At 38.7% G+C, this 21334-nt stretch overlaps 1 protein-coding gene across 1 annotated transcript; it reads left to right on the top strand.

Annotated features, from left to right (window-relative positions):
* The first annotated feature begins 12772 nt into the window (after nucleotides 1-12772).
* LOC148695070 (uncharacterized) lies at nucleotides 12773-17668 on the top strand. The gene is made up of 3 exons (XM_088698299.1): nucleotides 12773-13166; nucleotides 14983-15001; nucleotides 17572-17668. The coding sequence occupies exons 1-3, from the start codon at nucleotides 12773-12775 to the stop codon at nucleotides 17666-17668; spliced, it is 510 nt and encodes a 169-aa protein (XP_088554425.1).
* Nucleotides 17669-21334: the final 3666 nt, after the last annotated feature.

Here is a 21334-nt window from a genome sequence, read left to right as displayed (position 1 = left end):
ATAAAACAACTAGGAAAAGTTATGAAAAGCTGGAAATGGGAGTGGGAACTCACGGCAAAGTGTTTTGGGGATGGTTCTTTGTGGTTGTGATGCATGTGATTACATGTGTTGATTGCTAAGGTGTGTGATGATGAGTGTAAGTGGAATAAAGAATGAATGAAGGCATGTGAATTAGGTGGGAAAGAGGTGGAAATGGAATGTTATGCAATGATAATGTCTTGTAAAGATACTAATAAATAATGCATGTAGGTTTAGGAAATAAAATCATAACTTAAAGGGGGAAGATTAAAGGGTGTTGAAAGGTTTTGCATGGCTTTGAAGTGATTGTGGATTGGGCTAGAGTTTAAGTACATGAAATGGACCCAAATTGCTCCCCCTTGCATGGCAAGGAATGGTGTTTGTGTTAAGCCCAAGGCAAGGTGAATGTAATTGGGTTAGGGCCATTGTTTTGTGTCTTCAAGTGCATACAAGGCCTTCAAATTCGTCCATCCTCTTGGCTCCATGGATAAGCTATCCAATCCATGCCCAAAAATGCTCCAAATGGCCTCAAAATGCACTTTCTTGCTCCCTAGGCCCTTAGAACCTAAAAACACACAAAAGAAGCATAAAGGACTAAAATAACGAGAGAAACATAACGTAAATGCACGAGAACAAGCCATTTAAGTGATGGAGGGTCTTTTTTTTTTTTTTTTTTTTTTTTTTTTTTTTTTTTGTAAACAATTTGTATTTGCATGAATTTCGTGGGATTTATTCACCTTTCACTTAGAATGTTGTTTCTTGATGTTTTAAGCGTTTTTAGAGTGTTTTAGTGTGTTTTATAGTGTCTTGGTATAAAACTCCGAAAATTTGATAAAAAAAAAAAAAAAAAAAAAAAATTTCTTTTCTTTGTTGCTATTTCGTTTCTGCCTTGTTAGGTTGTTTAGTTGTTATTGTTTGTTTGTTTATTAATTGTGTGAGTCTATGATTGTAACATTGAGAAAATGTTTGATTTATTGATAGGCACTGCTAAACAAAGAAAGATGGTGCTTCACAAAGGGTGTTTGCTTGAGGCCCCACTACGTGGCTTTACTCTTGAAGCGGAAGGCGTAGGAACAGAAGGCGTAGGAACAGAAGGCATCAGAGCGGAAGGCATAGGAGCAGAAGGCATCGAAGATAGAGCATTCCAGGCCTCAATACTTGGCCAAGCGCTGGATGAGCCAGGAAAAAGGTGCCTCTGGAGGAAAGACGAAAACCTTTGACGGTCAATGTGAATCCGACCTTCAGACTCTTGCAGCTCATCAAGCTTCCTCTTCATGCCCGTCGAATAGTTGTTTGCAAGCACGTGCAAACTTCTATTCTCATACTTCAGCTGCTGGATCTCCTGCTTGAGACTTTCCACCTCTGCCATCAATGATTCCACCTGACGGGAGCGGGCAAGCAGGCGTTGGCCCATGTTGGACACAGAACTCGCACACTGAACACTAAGTGCGAGGGACTCTTGAACGGCCAACTCATCGGACCGTCCTGACAGCAGCCTACTATCTTTCGGAGTGAGGAGGTTCCTAGCTACTATTGTAGCTGTTGTGGCGTCCTGCATCACGGAGTCTTCACCTGTGAGAGGACCGTTAGAAGAAAAGAAAGAAGGGCGCCATACGTTACCTTGACGCGGCGCGCCCGCATCACTGCTAAGGCTCAATTCCAAGCTAAGGTTCGATGAGTTTGCCATTTTTCAAAAGTGTTCAAGGGGTGGATGGAGTTAATTCTCAAAGGGCCGGAGTCGATTTTTCAAGAATGGGATTTCTTCAGAGTGTATTTGTTGGGGTGATCGATAGCTCCATAAAAAGCCATGGCGACGCGTCCACCGATTCAGAGATCCGGATTTTCCTCCGCAAATTTCGACGACGCATTCGCGGCTTTTCAGAAAACGCGTTCAGCTTTGTCAAAAGATATCTGACAAAGCTGATAACACGTGGAGGCCATCATCTCAATTACACGTCTTTAGCCGACAAGCGCAAAGTTCGGCGACGCTTTCTCTGCTTTTCAGAAGACGCGTGCAGCTTTGTCAAAAGGAGCCGCATCTGCACTACCACGTGTCGTTCAGAAAGCGAAGGGGCGTCGTTCAGAAATCGAAGGGGCGCCTGCTCAGAAATCGAAGAGGCGTGTTCAGAAATCGAAGAGGCGTGTTCAGAGATCGAAGAGGCGCCACTATTTCAAAAAGCCAGCTTTGCGGGATCAAAACGTTTGTCGACAAAGGTAAAAAATACCACCACTTGATATTATCTCTATATATGTCGACCTTCGTCTTTTATGGCAGGGCAAACCTGAAGAAAAATGCCCAACTCTCCCTCACCTCTGAGGGCGTACTCCCAGCAAAGCCTTTCGAAAGACTCAATTCTTTCTTCTTCCCCAAAGATGATACCAGATGCCTGGAGTACATATGACCCAGGAGGAAACAGCACAACAAATACATGTGCTGATTCATTCACCGCTTCTTCAAAAGCAAAGGTATCTCATATCATCAAGGTCAAAAGCAAAAGTATCTCATATCATGCTCTTTCCCTGTCTTTTTCTTTGTCCTTGTTCTTACTCGCATGGCAAAGTAAAACAAGCAATCAGCCGGCACTTGGAGTCAGTCTTCCGTTCTGGAGCCAACTGCCTGGAATCTATTCCTGATTGCTTACCTAGCGTTGCTCTCGAGTAGTCATCTTCAACGGTTGATACACTTCCGGAGAAGGGACCACTTCTGCAAAGGGGAGCGAGTAAGGCAAGTGCAAATGATACATTGAAGCATGTGGAGACAAACATAGGCTGAGTTATCCTCCAACCCTTTTCAATACGAATTGGAAAGATTGAACAAAGAAACAGATAAAAGGGATAAGCTCAGACCTTCGGGGGAGACCAAAAGAACCATCCTGCTGCCCAGTTCAAGAAGTAGCACAAAGGAAAATCAACGATGGGCAGAAACCAGTTCAAGAGTAAGCCTGTGGAATCACAAAGATCAAAAGCCTCAATGCAATTACCAAGGAGAAGATGGAATTTACACTCTATAACCAGATTTGCGTCTCTAAACTCTTCTCTTTGTTAATTACATTATGCCATGTTTAGTATGTTTAAGTGCTTTTTGTGTATTTACTTATGCTTTGTGTGAATCTATGCTTAAAACATTGAAGACAATGTTTGATTTAAGTGTGGGGGGGTAACTAAGTATATTTGATGCAAATTCGTGGGATTTATTCACCTATCACTTCACATGTTGTTTCTCACTGTTTTAAAACTGTTTTAGTGTGTTTTGTCTTAAAAATTCGAAAATCCCATAAAAATTTGAAAAAATTGTTTTGAAAAACCCAAAAAGAGTTGTTTTAAAGTTGTTTTTGTGTGTGTGTTTGTGTCTTAGGATACCTTCCAACACAATAATAAGGATTTGGTTTGTAATTGCATGACTGTTAAAAAGAGTTATTAACATAGAGAAAAGTTTGATTTACTCTTGGTATATGCTTGGTTATGGTTATAATGTATGACTTCACATGCAATCATAAAAGAAAATTTAGTTTTTGTAACATGCCTGAAGGAAAGAACTCAAACAAATGCTACAACCCTGAGAGACTTGAGCCTATAACGTTCTTTGGAGAGTATAATCTGTGATTTCTTGTTTTCTAAAGTCGTTGCATGATCTCATTATTCTTTGCTTGGTTACTACTTAGAAGGCGTTTCATCATATAGTTCCAAATGCTAGAACTCATGCCCATTTCATTCAAAGCATGTTATTGATTTGCATAACACATATTCAAGATGAAGTTGTGTGGTTGCCACCATAGCCAAATAGCCTCACTTCCCATATTTCGTATATGTTGTAAGTTGCCGTGTTAGCCCATGTTCTTTGTTAACCCACTTTTTCCTCACCTAGCCTAGTTTAGGACAATCCCCATCCTTGTTCTTAAAAGATAGTGAGCATGACTTAATTGAATTCCTTTTGAGTTACATTATGAAAGAAAATAAGTGTGGGGGAGAGAATGTTTAAGTGTTTATGTTTTGAGATTCAAAAAAAAAAAAAAAAAAAAAAAAAAAAAAAAAAAAAAAGAATAAGTGATTGAAGAAAGGTTCCAAAACACCAATTCTGGGCGTAAATTGTCTAAATTCTCCCTTTTTTGTTCAAAAGTTGAGTTTTCATTCAAAAGTGAATTCTAAGTTGATTCAAATGCTTTGCTCACTATTTCTTTAAGAACCTTTGTTTTCCATATCCCTTCTTTGTTATCCACATACCCCAAGCCCCGTTACAACCCTTGACTTCTATCTTGAGTGTTGTGTATTTCAATTTGTGGAGTTTGAACTTGGTATGAGCTTATGGTGTCACTGGTTCTCGCATCTAAGTAGTAGCATTCCATTCATGAGATCATATCTAAACATGCTTATTAACTCCAGAAATTGCTTCCTTTGAAATACATATATGTGAGTGTTCGTTTTTATGTTTACATCAATCTTCTCACATATAACTAGTTTACGGTGTGTAGTCAGAAAATCTGAGTGAGAATCGAGTTCATATCTTGTAAGGAATTGAGCAAATTCTCTAAGGCATGTTACTACATTCAAAACATGGTTTTAAATGCTTAATTGTGAACTAGTATATGGTGACTATGATTAAGAATGTACTTAAGTGTGAAGATGACTAAAATCTGTGAGAATGATGATTTTTAACTTGTCATGTGCATTGGAAATCCCTAAGACGGTTGTTGGAAGGTTTAGGTTGTGTTTTACGTGTTTAGTGTCGTTTTGTTTATTTGTTTTTATTCTGTTTTGCTCGAGGACTAGCAAAAGCTAAGTGTGGGGGTATTTGATAGGAGCATATTCATGCGACTTAAATGGCTTGTTCTCGTGCATTTACGTTATGTTTCTCTCGTTATTTTAGTCCTTTATGCTTCTTTTGTGTGTTTTTAGGTTCTAAGGGCCTAGGGAGCAAGAAAGTGCATTTTGAGGCCATTTGGAGCATTTTTGGGCATGGATTGGATAGCTTATCCATGGAGCCAAGAGGATGGACGAATTTGAAGGCCTTGTATGCACTTGAAGACACAAAACAATGGCCCTAACCCAATTACATTCACCTTGCCTTGGGCTTAACACAAACACCATTCCTTGCCATGCAAGGGGGAGCAATTTGGGTCCATTTCATGTACTTAAACTCTAGCCCAATCCACAATCACTTCAAAGCCATGCAAAACCTTTCAACACCCTTTAATCTTCCCCCTTTAAGTTATGATTTTATTTCCTAACCCTACATGCATTATTTATTAGTATCTTTACAAGACATTATCATTGCATAACATTCCATTTCCACCTCTTTCCCACCTAATTCACATGCCTTCATTCATTCTTTATTCCACTTACACTCATCATCACACACCTTAGCAATCAACACATGTAATCACATGCATCACAACCACAAAGAACCATCCCCAAAACACTTTGCCGTGAGTTCCCACTCCCATTTCCAGCTTTTCATAACTTTTCCTAGTTGTTTTATTACATACATTCCCACTTCATTATTCCAAACACATGCACCCATAATCATTCATCCCCTCCTAGCTGCAATATTCCCTCTTTTGTTCCCCCATTTCACCTATAAATAAGCATCCAACACTCCTCAAAATTGACTTACTCTTCCATACACATTTTCAGTTACAAACACCAAGCAACAAACCCATTGCATTGCCGTGAGTCCCACTTCATTTTCTGCATATTTTCTCTTCATTCTTCCATCTCCAACCACTCCCTACTCCATTCCACATACACCTAAAGCCCTTAAGCTCACCTTAGACCTTGTGCTACAACAACAAGGAAGAAAAGAGTGCTTAAACGTTCATACAATTCAAGTTTGAGTTGTTGGAATGTTTAGGTGTTTCTTTGATTTCAAAGTTTAAATTTAATTCTCTTTGTTTTGTACGTATGAGAAGGGAAGAGAAGAGTGCCTAAACGTTCATACAATTCACGTTTGAGTTGTTGGAATGTTTAGGTGTTTCTTTGATTTCAAAGTTATGAGGAACTAAACCCCCTTTAGCTAGGGGGTGATTCGAAACTATGTTTATATTTGCAATTTGAATTGATTACGTTTGGTTGGAATTTCATAAGTTGTGGATTCAATTCGTTTAACTGTTTGATTGATAACTTATTTATGTATGTTCATTGAGATTGCAAGCTTAATTTTCATGCATAAATATGACGCTAAAATATAAGTGAATTTCACCTAATCGCTATGAACTTATATTCACAAGTAGTGGAGGTTGCTTATAAACAATCGCGTTAAACGAATTCTTGGCATAAGTTTCATGCGTATTCCATAGTAACGATTGCCTCGTCGATGTTTATGATTTCCGTTGAACTTAATGATCTTTGTTGAATGTCTCTATCATGCGTATTCCATAGTTAGGGACTTTGATTAAGAATAATTTGGTTGTAATGCGTATTCCATTCAATCCAACGAATTTAGGGAAATCTGAAAGTTAATCTAAGCGGATCTAATTAACTTGGAGCATTGAGTTTCACAACTTATCGAAAGACCAACTGAGAATCAATTTTGTTTTGCAAGTGTAACATGTGTGGAGAAGAACCCCTTGGCTATTCCATCATCCATATTTTTATCACATTCATATTTACATTTTGCCTTTAATTATATTCTGTCTTTTTAATTTAATATCGTCCAACCACAATTCCCCCCCCCCTATTTTGTTAAGTCTTAATCATTCGTATTTGTTTTATTTTTGTATCTTTAAGCTTTTGGAGTCATAAACAATTGCAAATTCGTCTAAATCAAGTTCTAGCTTCTATTTGAGTCAATTTGATTGTTTTAGACAATTTGAGTTTTTCAAAGCCTTTCTGAGTCATAGTAGTCTTGTTAAGAGTATTTTAATTTAGTTTTTATGTTTTTAAGTCAATTTAGAAGGTTTTAGCAAGCCCTCCTAATCCCCGGTCTAGAACGATCCCTCACTTATCCATTCTACTACAATTGTCAAACGAGGGTTTAATTTGAGTGTCAAGTAAAATCTCGCATCAGATGCAAATTGGAGTCTTTTGGAGCAAAAGAGGAATGAATGAGATGAAGACTTGAAGAAATATGAATTCCTAATCGAAGATGGAGTCCTACTCACATGAGGATTCCTACTACGACAAGGATTCCTACTACGATGAGGATTCCTAGTTGAACAAGGATTCCTACTTGAAGTAGGAAAGTTAAGCCCAGGGTTTCCCATTTTGGTAACCTTTCCTAATCTTAAAAATCCTTACTTTCCAGCCACTTTGAAGGCCTTGTAGGCACTTGATGCGAAATATTATAAGCACACAAATTAAAACCCTCTTTTGACAATTGTAGTATATGTATAAGTAGGGATCGTTCTAAACCGGGGATTAGGAGGGATTGCTGAATCACTTGAAAACTGACTCAAAAACGTAAAACAAAGGTTAAAACACTAAACTAGACTCAAAGAATGCAAAACTAAACACTTAAAACACTAAAACAAACCAAAAAACTCAAAACAGCACCAAAACACTCAAAACTGCATTAAAAACACAATCTAGGCAGTTTTGAGCACTTACACTAATTTGGACGAATTTGGGTGATAAATTGAATCAAAACACTTAGAAACACAAACTAAGACACTTTCTAACTAAATTGAACACTAAAGTAATGGGGGATTTAGTTTTTGACGAAATTAAACAAAATGCACAGATTGTAATAAAGACAAAATGTAAATACGAATTTGATGAAAATATGGATGGAATGCTAGCTAGAAGGTTCTTCTCCACACATGTCACACTTGCATACAAGATGATTTTCAGTTGGTCTTTCGATGAATCATGAAACTCAACACCCCGGGTTAATTAGGTTCGCTTAAATTAACCTTCAAGTTCTCCTTAAGTTAATGAATTGGATGGGACAGCGCATACACAATTCAAAACATTCTCCAAAAGTTCTTTACATGAAAAGCACAATAAAGATACAATCAAAGATCACTAAGCAACATGAAAACTATAAGTGTTGACGAGGCATTCGTTACTATGATGAGCATGAAACTAGTGCCAAGAATTCATTTAACGCGATCGTTTATAAGCGACCTCCACTACTTGTGAATATAAGATTGTAACTATTAGGTGAAACTCACTTATATTCTAGCATCATATTCATGCATGAAAACTAAGCGTGCACTCTGAATAAACATACACAAATAAGTTATCAATCAAGCAGTTAAACAAATTGAATCCACAACTCATGAAATACCAACCAAAGGTAATCAATTTATATTGCAAGCATAAACATGGTTTTGAATCACCCCTTAGCTAACTAGGGATTTAGCCTCTCATGTTCACAGAAAGAGAAAGAAAATTGAAATTAAACATAAAGAACAAAGGATTGATTACACCTAAAACGCCCAATGATTCCACTTGAATTTCTGCACGTTTAAGCTCCTCTTTCTTCTTCTCCTTGCTGTGGCAGAGATGTTTTTGGATGATTTGGGATGTTTTTCTGGGTTGTAGATGGTTTTAGGGAAGTGAAGGGTTGCGGCAAGGGTTGTGGAAGGTGTATGGAGGTTTGAATGGTGGTTGCAATGGTGGGAATGGTTGTGGCAGAGATGGGAGGTGGCTGGAATGGATGGAGAAGCTACGGATTGAAGGGAGAAGATGGAAGGGTGGCTGCGGCTGGAAAGGTTTTGTGGCTAAATGATGAAAAAATGAATAATGAGAGTGCTCTAGGGTGAAATAATAGGTGCGGCTGAGATGTGGAATTAGGGTTATTGAAGAATAGATGGGAGTTGCGGCTGATATGGGATGATGAATTAATGAAAAGTTTTCTCCCTAGGGTGTGGCTAAGCTTTAGTTTATGTAGGGTTTCAGAAAATAAAACCCTAGCTTATTAAAATCAAATCAAAGGCTTCTAGAATTAGGAAATTAAATCAGAAAATTAAAATGAAATTGGTTAATAGGTGCGGCTAGGGTTTTATTTGAAAAGGAAATAGGTTTAAGTTCAGAAATTAAAGGGAAAGGTGCGGCCAAGAAAAGGGTTAGGGTTTAGGTGCATAAAATGGGACAAAAATGCCCCCCTTGCACGGCAAGGGAAGGGGAGAAGGGGAAAGGCCACGGCAAAGGTTGGAAAGTGGGCTAGGGCCTTCGTTTTGTGTCCTAAAGTGCCTACAAGGCCTTCAAAGTGGCTAGAAAATACGGACGTTTAAGATTAGGAAAGGTTACCAAAACAGGAAACCTAGGGTTAACTTTCCTACTTCAAGTAGGAATCCTTGTTGGAGTAGGAATCCTTGTTTGAGTAGGAATCCATCGTTGGAGTAGGAATTCATCGTTTCTTCAAGTCTTCAACTCATTCATTCCTCTTTTGCTCCAAAAGACTCCAATTTGCATCTTCTTGCACACTTTGGCCTTATAATCTGAAAATACACAAAAGTGACTTTAAACACTAAAATAACTAAGGAAACACAACATAAATGCACGAGAACAAGCTAATTAAGTCGCATGAATATGCTCCTATCAAATTCCCCCACACTTAACTTTTGCTAGTCCTCGAGCAAAACAAAACAACTAAAGAAAACAAGACCTAAACAAGAGCTATTTTGGTTTAATCTTTCCTAATCCTTAAAGACTCCATATTTCAGCAAGATCAAAGGCTCCTACCTATTCTAGCTCACAAAAACAACATCCCTTGCAACCCTAGGACATTGCCGTGTGTTCCCTTGTGTTTCCCTTCCTTGCCGTGCAAGGAAGGGCCTTGTTCCCTATTTTAACTACTTAAACACCATCCTTTTTCATACCAATCTCAGCCATAACTCACATACCCTTTTATATTCCTAAATCCTTGCCTAAATTAAGAAATAAATGACATTCCCTTTCTCTCTAACCTTTGCCGCAAGTCACCTTCCTATTCCTTTCAATTTGTGATTTTGTGTTTCCTATTCTTCAAAGATTTAGAATTAATTCCTTTCCTAAACTAAGTAATAAAGCCTTTAGGTCTTTTCTTCCTTATAAATACCCTTGTGCCACAACCTTATGGACCTAATCCCCCATTCCACACAACCTGCCTTCATTCACAAACACATCCAGCCTTGCCGCAGCTTTCCATCCAAATTTCCACCATCCCTCGACTTTCAAACCTTTGTCCAAACCACCCTACACCACCACTAAGCCTTGCCGCACCACCATACCTCCATAAACCCAACTTAAACCCAGAAACTCATCCATAAAACCACCTTAGCACTTGTACCGTGACCTAGCAAAGAAGAGGAGAAAGAAGACGAAGCCTTGGACGTTTATGCATTCGAGTTGGAGTGTTGGAACGTTTCTAGGTGTAATCTATCTTTTGTTTTCAATGTTTAATTCTAATTTCCTTTGTTTTGTTATGAACATGAGAGGCTAAACTTGTTTTAGCCTAGGGATGCTTTAAAGCCATGATTACGTTTATAATATGAGTTGATCAATTCCAGTTGTGATTTCATAAATTGTGAATGCAATTTACTTAACCGTTTGATGGATAACTTATTCTTGTATGTTGATTAGGGAGGCCTACTTAATTTGCATGCTTGAATTTGGTGCTAGAATATAAGGGAGTTTCACATAATCGTTTCAACCTTATATTCACAAGTAGTTAAGGTTGTTTTCACAATCATGTTAAGTAAATTCCTAGCATGCGTATCATGATGTCATAGTTACAAGTGCTTTGTCAAGACTTATGATTTCCATTCAACGTAATGATCTTTGATTGTATCTGTATTATGATGTCATGTAGGGGACTTTTGAAGAATGCTTTGGGTTGTCGTATGATGTCATCCAATCCAATAACTTAAGGGAAATCTGAGGGTTAATTAGTGATGTCAAGTTTGCTCAAGGTAAGACCGAAGAGTTCGAGTTGAAGTCAAGTTTGCTCCACCACATTCCAAAATACCATGGGTTGTCCATGGAGGATTCGAACTAGCATCTGAAAGAATTTGAGGTGGTGTGTTCAAGCATGACTCCTGTCAACGTTGATGGAAGTATTTTGAAGATGATGGCTTTTCCATTCTCTTTAATGGACAAAGCCAAAGATTGGTTGTATGAATTAGCTCCCGGAACAGTCACATCATGGGAGAGTATGAAGAGGGCATTTCTGGAGAAGTTTTTCCCAACTTCTCGAATCATCCTTCTACGTAAAAGGATAAGTGGAATTCAGCAAGATGAAGGTGAATCTTTTCCTACATATTATGAACGTTTTAAATCACTTGTTGCTTCTTGTCCACAACATCAGATGAAGGAGGAGTTACTTCTACAATACTTCTACGAGGGGCTCCTACCAATTGAACGTCAAATGCTCGATACCTCAGCGGGTGGAGCATTGGTGGACAAGACACCCATGGCTGCAAAGGTCTTAATTGCTAATCGAGCGTTGAACGCTCAACAATACGAAGGAGTAGGCCAAAGAGGACCCCCACGGCAGCAAGTTCATGAGGTAAGTTCCACACCCGACATTCATTCACAATTAGCTAATCTTACCTCCATTGTGTCTCAGATGGCTGAAGGAATGAGGATGCAAGGACCAATTGTATGTGGAGTGTGTTCTATCCAAGGACATGCTTCTGAGAAGTGCCCACAACTAATTGAAAATGGTGGATGGGAAAGCGCAAATGCAATTGGATTTCAAGGCCAAAACCAACCAAGGAACGATCCATATTCTAACACATATAATCCAGGTTGGAGAGACCACCCAAACTTCAAGTGGAGGGAGCCCCAACAACCACCATAACAAGGAGGCTTTCGACAACAACCCCCGGGTTTCTTCACTAAGCCATACGCACCCACAAATGCTCCGCAACAATCTGCCCTAAATGCTTCAGGTACATCCCTAGACAATGATACACTTCTCAAGTTACTAACTAATTTGTCTCAGGGGCAAGAGAATCAAGCCAAGGCCATGCAAAACCAAGACAAGAGGGTGGATCAATTGGAGAAACAAATTGGGCAGATTGTAGATTTTGTAGGGAAGTTTCGTGACCAAGGCCAACTTCCTAGTTCTACCATTCCAAACCCAAATGGAGGCTTCGAAAGTGCAAAGGCCATACTCTTGAGAAGTGGAAAAGAAGTTGGGGCAGGTCCTACACCATCACCATCAGGTCCCAAAGAGGATGAAAAACTGAAAATTGAAGAGGAGGAAGCAAGCCAACCCATGGCAAAGGTGGAAACACCTTTACCGCAAGTTTCTAGTGATCCCAAACTGTCCAATTTGTCCAAAAAGGGTAAGAATGTGTCAAATTCGGTTCCTACTAATGTTTTTCCTTCGAATGTGCCTTTTCCTAGTAGGTTCATGCAAACAAAGAAAGAAGAAGCCAAGAAGCACATCCTTGAGACATTTAGGAAAGTTCAAGTTAACATACCCCTCTTGGATGCAATCAAGCAAGTCCCGAGATACGCCAAGTTTTTAAAGGAGCTTTGCACCACTAGGAAGAGGATGTCGACCAAAGTGGTGGTAAAGGTAGGTGAAAATGTCTCCGCCATCTTGCAACGCAAACTACCCCCCAAATGCAAAGATCCGGGTAGTTTTACCATTCCTTGTGTCATAGGTAACACTCGTTTTGAATCTGCCATGCTAGACCTAGGTGCCTCTATAAATGTCATGCCATATTCAATTTATGCATCTATGAACCTAGGAGTATTGAAAAATGATGGTGTGATTATACAATTGGCCGATAGATCTAATGCTTATCCAAAGGGAGTTTTGGAAGATGTGTTAGTGCAGGTCAATCATTTAATCTTTCCGGCGGACTTCTATGTGCTCGAGATGGATGAATCTGACCATGCCCCTTCGTTGCCAATCCTCCTTGGACGGCCATTTATGAAGACGGCTCAAACGAAGATTGATGTGTTTAATGGAACTTTGTCCATGGAATTTGATGGGGAAGTTGTTAATTTTAATCTCTCTGATTCTATTAAGTATCCTAGTAAGGATCATTCATGTTTCTCCATTGATATAGTTAACTCTTTGGCGCAGGGATACCTTGAAGAGTTGAACGCCGATGCACTTGAAAATGTCATTACAAGAAGCATGGAACTCAAAACCAAGGGAGGGGAACTTTTGCTAACCCACGGCACACATGCTCTATTGCATGCCGTGCCTCCCAGGGAAGAATTCATTGAGTTGGTTCCTGCCCTTGAGTCATTGCCTAAGCACGATGGTAAGTCTTCTAACTTTGATTCAATTCCCATTTCGACTAACAAGTTGCTTCCATCCATAATTCAGGCACCTATCCTTGATCTCAAACCACTACCTAGCCATTTGAAGTACATTTTCTTGGGGGAAAAGGAGACCTTACCTGCCATTATTTCTTCATCACTCACGGCACAAGAAGAAGAGAAACTAGTGTGTGTTTTGAAGGAGTTCAAATCTGCCCTAGGTTGGACCTTGGCCGATATCAAAGGTATTAGTCCCACAACGTGTATGCATCACATATTTCTTGAGGAGGGGGCCAAACCAACTAGAGAGGCTCAATGCTGTCTCAACCCTCCGATAATGGAAGTGTTGAAAAAAGAGATAATCAAACTCCTTGATTGTGGATTGATTGACCCCATCTTCGATAGCCGTTGGGTTTCACCTATCCAATGTGTTCCTAAGAAATCTGGAGTAACAGTTGTGGAGAATGCGGAGAATGAGCTTGTGCCTACCCGAATCCAAACCGGTTGGCGCCTATGCATTGATTATAGGAAGATAAACGCCACCACAAGGAATGACCACTTCCCATTGCCGTTCCTAGATCAAATGCTTGAGAGGTTAGCAGGTCATTCCTTTTATTGTTTTCTTGACGGATATTCTGGTTATAATCAAATTGTTATTGCCCCGGATGATCAAGAAAAGACCACTTTTACTTGTCCCTTTGGAACGTTTGCATATCGACGCATGCCATTGGGTTTGTGCAATGCTCCTGCCACGTTTCAAAGGTGTATGGTTAGCATATTTTCTGATTATGTTGAGAGGATTATTGAGATATTCATGGATGACTTTAGTGTGTTTGGTGATTCCTTTGATAATTGTTTGGCTAATCTCACTTTGATCTTGAAACGTTGTGTTGAAACAAACCTTGTGTTAAATTGGGAGAAATGCCACTTTATGGTTAAACAAGGTATTGTTTTGGGTCATATAATCTCTGAAAAAGGAATTGAAGTTGATAAGTCTAAAGTAGATCTTGTACGCTACTTACCCTTTCCTACTTCGGTGAGAGAGGTTCGTTCTTTTCTTGGTCATGCAGGATTATATCGACGATTTATCAAGGACTTTTCCAAGATTGCACAACCCTATGCCGTCTCCTACAAAAGGAAGTATCTTTTGAGTTTAACGAGGCATGTGAGAAAGCATTCAACCATCTCAAGGACCTCCTCACCACGACACCAATCATCACTCCACCAGATTGGTCCATTCCCTTTGAATTGATGTGTAATGCATCGGATTATGCCCTTGGACCTGTTTTGGGCCAAAGGAAAAACAAACAGCCACATGTTATTTATTATGCTTCACGCACCTTAAATGATGCTCAATCGAATTATTCTACAACTGAAAAAGAACTTTCGGCGGTTGTATTTCCATTAGATAAGTTTAGATCATATCTAATTGGTACTAAAGTAATTGTTTTCACTGACCATGCAGCCTTGAAGTATCTTCTCACCAAAAAGGAGGCCAAACCAAGGCTCATTCGTTGGATTCTCCTACTTCAAGAATTCGACATTGAAATTAGGGACAAGAAGGGATGTGAAAACGTGGTGGCTGACCACCTAAGTCGAATGGTGCGTGAAGAAGAGGCCCTTCCCATTTCAGAAATGTTTCCGGATGAACAACTTCTGTCCGTTGAGGTAAGTACTGATAGGAGCATATTTAGGCAACTTACTTAGCTTGTTTTCGTGCATTTATGTTGTTAGTTCATAGTTGTTTTAGTAGTTTAAGCCATTTTCGTGTGTTTTTAGGTTCATATGGCTAAGGAAGCAAAAAGGTGCATTTTGGAGCATTTTGGAGCAAAATTGGGCTTGGAATGGATAGCTTATGTTTGGAGCAAAAGGAATGGATAAAATTGAAGACCTAATGAAGTTAGGATTCCTAATCACAAGAGGATTCCTAATCTAATGAGGAATCCTAGTCAAAGAAGGTTTCCTACTTGAAGTAGGAAAGTTAAGCCAAGGTTTCCTATTTTGGTTTAATCTTTGCTAATCCTTAAAGACTCCATATTCCAGCAAGATCAAAGGCTCCTACCTATTCTAGGTCACAAAAACAACATCCCTTGCAACCTTAGGACATTGCCGTGTGTTCCCTTGTGTTTCCCTTCCTTGCCGTGCAAGGAAGGGCCTTGTTCCCTATTTTAACTACTTAAATACCTTCCTTTTTCATACCAATCTCAGCCATAACTCACATACCCTTTTATATTCCTAAATCCTTGCCTAAATTCAGAAATAAATGACATTCCCTTTCTCTCTAACCTTTGTCGCAAGTCACCTTCCTATTCCTTTCAATTTGTGATTTTGTGTTTCCTATTCTTCAAAGATTTAGAATTAATTCCTTTCCTAAACTAAGTAATAAAGCCTTTAGGTCTTTTCTTCCTTATAAATACCCTTGTGCCACAACCTTATGGACCTAATCCCCCATTCCACACAACCTGCCTTCATTCACAAACACATCCAGCATTGCCGCAACTTTCCATCCAAATTTCCACCATCCCTCAACTTTCAAACCTTTGTCCAAACCACCCTACACCACCACTAAGCCTTGCCGCACCACCATACCTCCATAAACCCAACTTAAACCCAGAAACTCATCCATAAAACCACCTTAGCACTTGTGCTGTGACCTAGCAAAGAAGAGGAGAAAGAAGACGAAGCCTTGGACGTTTATGCATTCGAGTTGGAGTGTTGGAATGCTTCTAGGTGTAATCTATCTTTTGTTTTCAATGTTTAATTCTAATTTCCTTTGTTTTGTTATGAACATGAGAGGCTAAACTTGTTTTAGCCTAGGGATGCTTTAAAGCCATGATTGCGTTTATAATATGAGTTGATCAATTCCAGTTGTGATTTCATAAATTGTGAATGCAATTTACTTAGCCGTTTGATGGATAACTTATTCTTGTATGTTGATTAGGGAGGCCTACTTAATTTGCATGCTTGAATTTGGTGCTAGAATGTAAGGGAGTTTCACATAATCGTTTCAATCTTATATTCACAAGTAGTTAAGGTTGTTTTCACAATCATGTTAAGTAAATTCCTAGCATGCGTATCATGATGTCATAGTTACAAGTGCTTTGTCAATACTTACGATTTCAATTGAACATAATGATCTTTGATTGTATCTGTATTATGATGTCATGTAGGGGACTTTTGAAGAATGCTTTGGGTTGTCGTATGATGTCATCCAATCCAATAACTTAAGGGAAATCTGAGGGTTAATTAGTGATGTCACGGTTAATCTGGCGTGTTGAGGTTCATGGTTTATCGAAAAGCAACTGGAAATCAACTTATGTTTGAATGAATCATGTGTGGAGAAGTATCCCTTGGCTAGTCCATCATCCATTGGTTTTACTTAAATTCGTCCAAAAATCTGTTTTAAGTTTTAAGTTACTTGTTTTCTTTTAAATTCGTCCAAAAACAAATCCCCTTTTCTTACTTGTTCCAAATCTGTCGAAAAGTGTGTTTTAGAGTGTTTTGAGTCAAAACTAATTGTATTTTCGTCCAAATTAGTGTTAGGTGTTCAAAACTGCCCAGATTGTGTTTTTAAGGCAGTTTTGAGTGTTTTGTTGCTGTTTTGAGTCTTTTGGTTTGGTGTTTTAACCTTTGTTTTACGTTTTTGAGTCAGTTTTCAAGTGATTTAGCAATCCCTCCTAATCCCCGGTTTAGAACGATCCCTACTTATACATATACTACAATTGTCAAAAGAGGGTTTTAATTTGTGTGCTTATATAACTCGCATCACATTTTTGGCGCCGTTGCTGGGGATTAGCAAGTTTGCTAATCCCCCGTTGTTTCTTTTTGTTTCTTTTTGTTTTCTTTTTGTTTTAGCTACTGACCTTATTTCTTTTCTTGTTTGTAGGTACTGGTTTATGACTCGTAGTTCTCAAACTATTAGTGCAAACATCTTGGATTTCGACGACGATTTTGAGCGCACTTTGAGAAAGAAGAAGAAGAACCCAGAACTTCACCCATCAAGTTCTAGTTCGGCTTCCAATCTTGAGGAGGAAGAAGAACCCACGGCAAGGGAGGAAGAAGAGGTCCAAACCATGGCAGCGGACAACCGTACAATCAAGGAGCTTTCCGCTTCGGGAATGGACAATGCCGCACCCTTGTGCATCCAATACCCAAGGGCGGCTCAAGACAAGACCGACAAATTTGAATTGAAGTCAAGTTTGTTGCACCACATTCCAAAGTTCCATGGACTGTCCATGGAGGATCCCAACAAGCATTTGAAGGAGTTCGAGGTGGTGTGTTCGAGTGATAGGAGCATATTTATGCGACTTAATTGGCTTGTTCTCATGCATTTACGTTGTGTTTCCTTAGTTATTTTAGTCCTTTATGCTTCTTTTGTGTGTTTTTAGGTTCATATGGCTAAGGAAGCAAAATGGTGCATTTTGGAGCATTTTGGAGCAAAATTGGACTTGGAATGGATAGCTTATGTTTGGAGCAAAAGAGATGGACGAAATTAAAGACCTAATGAAGTGAGGATTCCTAATCACAAGAGGATTCCTAATCACAAGAGGATTCCTAATCAAATGAGGAATCCTAGTCAAAGAAGGTTTCCTACTTGAAGTAGGAAAGTTAAGCCAATGTTTCCTATTTTGGTTTAATCTTTCCTAAAGCCTTAATGACTACATATTTCAGCAATATCAAAGGATCCTACCTATTCTAGGTCACAAAACTTGCAACCTTAAGCCATGCCGTGTGTCCCTTTGTGTTCCCCTTCCTTGCCGTGCAAGGAGGGGCCTTGTTTCCTGTTTTAAACCATTTAAACACATTCCTTTTTCATACCAAGCTCAGCCATAACTCACATACCCTTTTCTATTCCAAAATTCTTGCCTAATTTCAGAAATAAAAAGCATTCCTTTTCTTACAAACCCTTGCCATGCAAGGGAACCTTGTTTCCTTTAGTTTTAGGACATTTAAACCTTTCCTACATCACAGCCGCACCTCCCTTGACCATTCCTCTTCCTTGCCGTGCAAGGGAGATGATTCTTTCCTATTTCCTTACATTAAAACACATTCCTATTGTGTTTTATGCCATTGCCGCACCTATTAACCACTTTCCCTTAAATTTCTGATTTGATTTCCTATTTCTAGAAGCTTTTGACTTAATTTCTGTTTACCTAACTAACCTAGGGTTTTAATTCCTGAAATCCTATAAAGAAACATCCTTGTTGCAGCCAAAAAGTTTAATTCATTCACCATTCACGCCAGAAACTCATCCCATCCCTCTAACACATCCATACTTCACCATTCTCCATATTTTCTGCCCAAAACCAACCTTTGCCGTCCCCTACATCCATCCCAAACCTAAATCCATCATTCTACATCATCCATAACCCCCTAAACTCACCAGAACCTCTTGTGCCGTAGCAAAGGAGAGGAAGAAGATTGCTTGAAGATTCTAGCTATTCAACATTGGATCGTTGGAGTATTTAGGTGTTCTCTTTCTTATATTTACAATGTATAAATCTGTTTTCCTTTGTTTTGTGAACATGAGGAACTAAACCTTTTGGCTAGGGGGCTATTCAATACCATGACTATGCTTGCAAGATGAATTGATTACATCCAATTGTTATTTTATAAGTTGTGAATTCAATTTGCTTAACTAGTTGATTGATAACTCATTCTTGTGTGTTGATTAAGATGGCCACTTAGTTTTTCATGCAGGATTTGAAGCTAAAATATAAGGGAATTTCACCTAATAGTTATAACCTTATATTTGCTAGTAGTGGAGGTCGTTTATCGACGATCGCGTTAAGTGAATTCTTGGCAAAAGTTTCATGCTTTTCATAGTAACAATTGCCTCCTCAATACTTATAGTTTTCATGAAACTTAATGATCTTTGATTGTACCTTTATTGTGCTTTTCACGTAAGGGACTTTTAGAGAATGTTTTGAGTTGTTGTATGCGCATTCCCATCCAATTCAATAACTTAAGGAAAACTTGAAAGTTAAAAAAGTGCTGTTCACGGTTAACTTGGAGTATTGAGTTTCATGGTTTATTGAAAGAAGCAATTGGAAATCAATTTGAATGCAAGTGTGTCATGTGTGGAGAAGAACCCTCTAGTTAGCCCATCATTCATCAATTCACCTAATTTAGTCTAAAGAATCTGTTTTCTATGTCCTTGTCTTAATTTACTTAATTTTCGTCAAAACCAATTCCCCCATTAATTTAAAGTGTTAGATTAGTTAGAAATAAATTTAGTTGATGTTTTTAAGTGTTTTGAGTCAAGTGATAACTTAATTTCGTCCAAATTTGAGTCAAGTGTTCAAAACTGCCCAGAAAGTGTTTTTAAGGCAGTTTTGAGTGTTTGTTTGCTGTTTTGAGTCTTTTCGTTCGTTTTGGTGTTTTATAGTTTAGTTTTGCATTCTTTAAGTCTAGTTGAGTGTTTAAACTTTGTTCTTACGATTTTGAGTTAGTTTAGAGTGATTTAGCAATCCCTCCTAATCCCCGGTTTAAGAACGATCCCTACTTACATATCTACTACAATTGTCAACAAGAGGGTTTAATTTGTGTGTTAAGTAATTTTCGCATCATCGAGCATGACTCCAATTAACATTGATAGTAGTATTTTGAAGATGAAGGCTTTCCCGTTCTCACTTTTGGAGAAGGCCAAGGATTGGTTATACGAGTTAGCACCCGGAACGGTCACTTCTTGGGAGAGCATGAAGAGGGCGTTTCTTGAACAGTTCTTTCCTACTTCAAGAGTCATTCTCTTGAGAAAGAAGATTAGCGGAATCCAACAAAGTCAAGGGGAGTTGATGCGAAATATATAAGCACACAAATTAAAACCCTCTTTTGACAATTGTAGTATATGAATAAGTAGGGATCGTTCTAGACCGGGGATTAGGAGGGATTGCTAAATCACTTGAAAACTGACTCAAAAACGTAAAACAAAGGTTAAAACACTAAACTAGACTCAAAGAATGCAAAACTAAACACTTAAAACACTAAAACAAACCAAAAGACTCAAAACAGCACTAAAACACTCAAAACTGCCTTAAAAACAGAATCTAGGCAGTTTTGAGCACTTACACTAATTTGGACGAATTTGGGTAATAACTTGAATCAAAACACTTAGAAACACAAACTAAGACACTTTCTAACTAAATTGGACACTAAAGTAAAGGGGGATTTAATTTTTGACGAAATTAAACAAAATGCACAGATTGCAATAAAGGCAGAATGTAAATACGAATTTAATGAAAATATGGATGGAATGCTAGCTAGAAGGTTCTTCTCCACACATGTCACACTTGCATACAAGATGATTTTCAGTTGGTCTTTCGATGAATCATGAAACTCAACACCCCGGGTTAATTAGGTTCGCTTAAATTAACCTTCAAGTTCTCCTTAAGTTAATGAATTGGATGGGACAACGCATACACAATTCAAAACATTCTCCAAAAGTCCTTTACGTGAAAAGCACAATAAAGATACAATCAAAGATCATTAAGCGACATGAAAACTATATGTGTTGACGAGGCATTCGTTACTATGATGAGCATGAAACTAGTGCCAAGAATTCATTTAACGCGATTGTTTATAAGCAACCTCCACTACTTGTGAATATAAGTTTGTAACTATTAGGTGAAACTCACTTATATTCTAGCATCATATTCATGCATGAAAACTAAGCGTGCACTCTCAATAAACACACACAAATAAGTTATCAATCAAGCAGTTAAACAAATTGAATCCACAACTCATGAAATTCCAACCAAAGGTAATCAATTTATATTGCAAGCATAAACATGGTTTCGAATCACCCCCTAGCTAACTAGGGGTTTAGCCTCTCATGTTCACAGAAAGAGAAACAAAATTGAAATTAAACATAGGGAACAAAAGATTGATTACACCTAAAACGCCCAACGAATCCACTTTGAATTTCTGCACGTTTCAAGCTCCTCTTTCTCCTTCTTCTTACTGCGGCAGAGAAGGTTTTATGGATATTTGGATGTTTGTCTGGTTTAGGGATGGGGTTATGGGGATATGGTGGTGCGGCAGAGAGGTGGGATGATGTATGGAGGTGTGGATCGATGGTTTGAAGTGGCTGCAATGGTGGGAAGGTGGCTGGAATTGATGGAGAAAGCTGCGGCAAAGGGGTTTTTTGGGTGATGGTGGTTGCAGCTTAGAG

Source organism: Pyrus communis, chromosome 8 (assembly GCF_041283825.1).
Source record: "Pyrus communis isolate YQ-2024b chromosome 8, ASM4128382v1, whole genome shotgun sequence".
In the NCBI taxonomy this organism is placed as follows: Eukaryota; Viridiplantae; Streptophyta; class Magnoliopsida; order Rosales; family Rosaceae; genus Pyrus; species Pyrus communis.
Note: the sequence above shows the minus strand (reverse complement) of the source record. Positions and strands in the feature narration are given on the sequence as shown.

Coding starts and splice junctions, on each gene's coding strand:
- LOC148695070 (XM_088698299.1), top strand. CDS start 12,773: ATGGATGAATCTGACCATGCCCCTTCGTTGCCAATCCTCCTTGGACGG.